Source organism: Cyprinodon variegatus, unplaced genomic scaffold, assembly GCF_000732505.1.
Source record: "Cyprinodon variegatus isolate N-32 unplaced genomic scaffold, C_variegatus-1.0 Scaffold114, whole genome shotgun sequence".
In the NCBI taxonomy this organism is placed as follows: Eukaryota; Metazoa; Chordata; class Actinopteri; order Cyprinodontiformes; family Cyprinodontidae; genus Cyprinodon; species Cyprinodon variegatus.
In genome coordinates this window covers 441,714-446,672 of record NW_015150567.1, presented here as the reverse complement: position 1 = coordinate 446,672, position 4,959 = coordinate 441,714, and the positions used below count along the sequence as shown (strand labels likewise).

Sequence of the window (4,959 nt, the reverse complement as noted above, 5' to 3'; positions counted from 1 at the left end):
CAGATCTCCAGATGCATTTGAGATATCAAAAAAGTACTCCAGAGTGTTGTTCAGCATGGGGGTGAGTAGAAAATGAAGGCTAATCATGTTTTGGGTTTACTATTCCTTTAAGCGGATTCTGTAACATGTGGTGGTGCGCTGTCACCAATGCTTCCGTTCAAGGTGCGCAGTCACTATTTTTCCGTGTGTGATGTGTGATCATATACTACTGAAAATTGCATAATTGGTTCTTCTTGGCCGATTTATGGAATTGTCGCCGTATCCTGAACTTTTATCGCTTGGTACTTCACATGGGGGACCCCCGAGATAATGTTGCTTAGGGGTCTATTGTTTTGTCGTTATGCTATTGCGTCTGTCCACATGTTGCTGTTTGTTTACTAATATCGTTTTCTGAGGTCTTTAATTCAATTCAGTTTATTTCTATAGCTCCAAATTCACTTTACAGTTTAACCAGATCATCCAGCCAAATTGATTCATAGTTTTCTATCTACGGAAAACCAGCTGATTGCATCGACTCATCAACTCTTCAGCAATCCCTCACATCTAAGCATGCTTGTAGCAACAGTGGAGAGGAAAAACTCCCTTTTAACAGGAAGAAACTTCCAGCAGAACCAGGCTCAGTGTGAGCGGCCATCTGCTGAGGCCGACTGGGGTTCAAGGAGACAGAAGCAGCTTTACAGAAATTTACACTTAGAAAATATTACCTACATGCAGACTTAATTTACAGCATTGGCGACTTTGAAGGAAATTTGCACTGATTTTTATCAGATTCTGTATCACAGTAAACGGGTGTGAATACAGATAAATGGCAGATATAAACCTGAATCACCTGCAGCGCTAAATCAAACCTCTAGCCCAAAAACTGTTTGTACCAGAAGAATGATCTCACTGCACATCAAATTTCTAATTTTATTGGTAAAGTGAAAAAGAAAAATGCTCTCACTCGGATGCACGTAAAAGTAGACACACACACACAGACACCCTGACATCTCCGAGGCGACGTCTCTGACTCTGATCTGAAGTTCAGCGGTTCAAGCAAATCCGCACGCCTGTGTTCTGAAAGGAAGCGGCGCTCTAAAGCCATTTCCACCCCAGAAACAGAGGGCTGGGGGCAGCTGATGCCCTGCCACGGAGGATGATTCAAGGATGACGGGGATTAAGGGGAGACTTTCTGCAGCAAGGTGGGATTGAAGAGGCATACGCATGCCCAGAAAAAGGAGGACAAAGAGTGGAGTCAAGGATGGTTTTTCTATGAAATTGCGGCCAAATTACTGTAGTGATTTTCTTTAGTTTCTTTTGCTTGAAGAAGCAGCGTGTACGCCTGAGCATGCCCACTCCCCTTCTCTCTGCATAACTCACACAAAAATAATGACAGAGCTTAAAACAGAAAGAGCAGAATATATAATCACCCAATCTATTTAGCTGATGAACTTGGGGACATGACACAATCAATGAGGCTCACTAACCACAAATTATGATTACAAATCAAACTGATTAACAGAGGCCTTTGTAGAAAAAGATCGGTGTGATCTGCAGGGCGCCAGGCCCTCTGTGATGAACCAGAAAACTGAAGCTGTGACAAAAGTCAAAGCTCTTCCGGCACAAGCAGGTCTGGGCCTGATTCGTCCACAGGTGGAGCACTTGAGCCGCGCGTGAGATCAATTCCCCCGCCGTAGAGGGAGGAGTGCACACATCTCATCTGCATGAAGAGCTGTGCTTCAGCATCACAGACAAACAGTTCATCAGCTCCAAAAAAACGCATCACCCAGACCCCATCTCCTATAGCTGCTAATGATCTTTTCCATTATGCTTCCTATGTGCCTCCAAATCACTGATTGATGGGATATTTGAGTGAGCACTAAAGCTGACGAGGATGCTAACAATTCAGTGATGAGCCACTAAAGCCCAGTTCTGCACCAGATGTTCGACTCTTTTATGTGCTCTTCAATAAGCAAATCTTCTGGCACATCCTGAGCATAGAGACGAAAGGGGAGAGCTCTAAGCAGGCAAGAAGCCGGGGTATGGAGAGATAGCTCTTTATCATTATTCAAAGGGCTATAGGGCAATGACACAAACTCAGAATGGCTCCAAAAATAGAAATATATAAAGCTCATTGCTCTATGACAGAAAGGAATATCAGATCAGCGGGAGGTTAAATAAATGTCAGCTGGGCTGACGGCCTTTCCTAAAAGGAAGGGAAAGTGATGCAGCAGAGCAGAAAATGGCTGAAGGGATTACCTTCCAGGATGTAAACACACTCCTTGTTGGGTGGGTAGGTGTTGGGGTAGTTCGGTGACATGAACACCCCTCCATTGATGTTGCGGACCCACGTGCCGCAGTCGCTCTGGCTGGGGCTCTGGCCGCCAGGGTCACCCGGGAAATCTGAGGGCAGAGAGGGAGAGAGAGCGGGAGGAAGGGGGGGAGGAGAAGGGTTATTGAATCAGTAGATCAATGTGGTAATGATTACAGAGCAGAGCGACAGAGGAAGGGAGAGCAGGAGGAGAAAAAAGAGCAGGAATGGAACAAAATTGGAAGAAGATCGAATTTCTATCGAGGTACAAAATGTGCCACAATTCATTCAAATCTGAAATAGATAGAAAACGTCTATTTAAATGTAATTAATTAGTTTATAAATTAATTTTAAAACATTCATAAAAAAACATGAACAAAAAATATCCATTATTTGATCATTGGGGTTCTATTTGGCCCTAAAACTGGAGGTGAGGCTAATTCTGCTAATACTGATACCCTGTTGCAAACTTCCACAGGGTATCCAGTCAATATCATTTATATGGAAGAGGATTAGGGCCACTGAAAAAAAAAAAGTTAACTGATTTTTAAATTTTATTTCAGTTTAACGTGGGAAAAAGTCAGAATTCTGACTTTTTTATTGTCAGAATTCAGTCCGAATTCTGAGATTAAAGTCAGTGTAACTCCTCTAGAGATAATCAAGGCTCAACGTCGTTCTTTTGGTTTTAACAGCCATTTATTTTGGACACGTCTTATAAAGCCCCAAAAAATGCCGTCAGAACTAAGAATGGAAATAGAACCCAAATTAGCTCAAAACAAATATAAAAGTTTACACAAATAAAGTCGTACCTCATTGGCCGCATAAACTCCAGAGGAGTAAAGATAACTTATACAGCTTTTCTCAGAAAACCAGGCTTAAAAAACTAAGAAACTTCTTGAAGAAACAGGTGCAAAAAAAAAGAATTGTGTCAATCAATCTTCCCATGAGCAACAACGTGAAATGCGGAACAAAAAACAGGTTCCTCCTTACATTTTAATGAGCTTTTTAACCAACGTACATAAACATAAATTTACTGAAAGTTATTTATTTATTTATGATTTAACTTTTAATTTCAATACTATTATGTATAAACTCTCGTTTTTAGCTAAATATTAGAATATTTAAATGAGTTGACTCTGATGGCAGCTACAGTCAGAATTCTGAGAAAAAAGTCAGAATTCTGACTTTTTTCCCATACTAAATTGAAATAAAATTTAAAAATCAGTTAACTGTTTTTTTTTCACAGGCCCTAATGCTTTTCCGTACATTTAGGAGGAACTAAAATAAGATAAAATATTATAGGAGCAAATTTATGGAACCGCCTGGATGATGAATTAAAAGGCTGCACCTCCTTAAAAACATTAAAAAGAGTTGCTTAAATCCAAAATTATAGACACACACATATATATATATATATATATATATATATATATATATATATATATATATATATATAAAAAGAAGAAGAAATAAATACTTCTATTTATAAATAAATAATTCTCATAGTGATTCTACAGTAATGGATAATCTCTACAATAAAAGACAACAATAACCCATATTATTATGAATATGTAGAAAAATCAGGAAACACAAACTAAGACAATAACTATAAATAACTATACTATAACATATACTTGCTCTAAGCAGGTATAAAAGGAAAGGCTTTAATAAGTTTTATTTTTGCCTAAACCTTTTTGATCTGTGTCCATAATTTAAAACGGCATGCATTATACTGCTTTGAGATATGTTTTTAAATATCTTCTGATGACCAAAATAAAGCTAAAGTGAACTGAAATAGGTTTAATATAATTGATCTGAAGCTAAACCAATCAGATGTCAGCATCTGTTTCATTAGGTATAACTCCAGGTTCATTTCCTGGATTATTCATAATAAGGATTTTATCATATTTCTACATCCAATCATGTCTGTTAAGATTAGTAATACCTATTTCAAAATAATTGTTGAGGAAAAGTGGCATATTTGGCACTTTGCAGCTTCGTTATATTAGAAGTCACGTCTAACATGCAAAGCAGTGTTCATTAGCTCACCTTTATTTCTCTGTGCCAGTGAAAAGCCCTCCTCTATTAGAAAGAAGAGTATCCACGCTGTAAAACAGAGATTGTACACATTAGTCCCATAATATTACAATATAGGTGTCAGGTCATCAGTACTATGCTGAGGTCACTTAAACCGAAGCAGATATGTCTGTTATCGACTGCAGGTCTGATAAAGTTTTACCTGCAGCAGCAAAAGTGGGGTAGAGGCGGCCTTGTGGTGAGGGCATACAGCTTGGAATCCTGAGGTTCAGAGTTCAAGCTCCACTACCACAGACTGCCACTCTGGGACCCTGAGCAAGACCCTTAACCCCACACTGCTCCCCAGGCGCCACACAATGGCAACCCACTGCTCTCCAAAAATGCAGAGAGTGAATTTCGTTGCCCTGTACTTGTGACAGTGCAACGACAATAAAAGCTGGATAAAAGGGTCCCTGGTTCAATTCCCAGCATTGGGTTTTTCCTACATCTTCTCGCTGTGCATGTGAGGATTCTCTGCAGGTACTCCAGCTTCAGTGGCGGAGCTAGATGGGGGGCCAGGGGTGGCTACGGCCACCCTTAGCCAATCATTGGCCAGATGGTGGCAGCAGTAATACTTTGAAGGGGAATGTTCA

At 39.9% G+C, this 4,959-nt stretch overlaps 1 protein-coding gene across 1 annotated transcript in view; it reads right to left on the bottom strand.

Annotated features, from left to right (window-relative positions):
• The window catches only part of neto2 (neuropilin and tolloid like 2), a 51,453-nt gene that overhangs the window by 34,583 nt on the left and 11,911 nt on the right, over window positions 1-4,959 (bottom strand). Inside the window, exons 2-3 of the mRNA XM_015375172.1 lie at window positions 4,340-4,396; window positions 2,239-2,382 (exon numbers count right to left, since the gene is read on the bottom strand). Coding sequence (XP_015230658.1) covers window positions 2,239-2,382; window positions 4,340-4,396 — 201 coding nt within the window. The remainder of the gene's footprint in view (window positions 1-2,238; window positions 2,383-4,339; window positions 4,397-4,959) is intronic.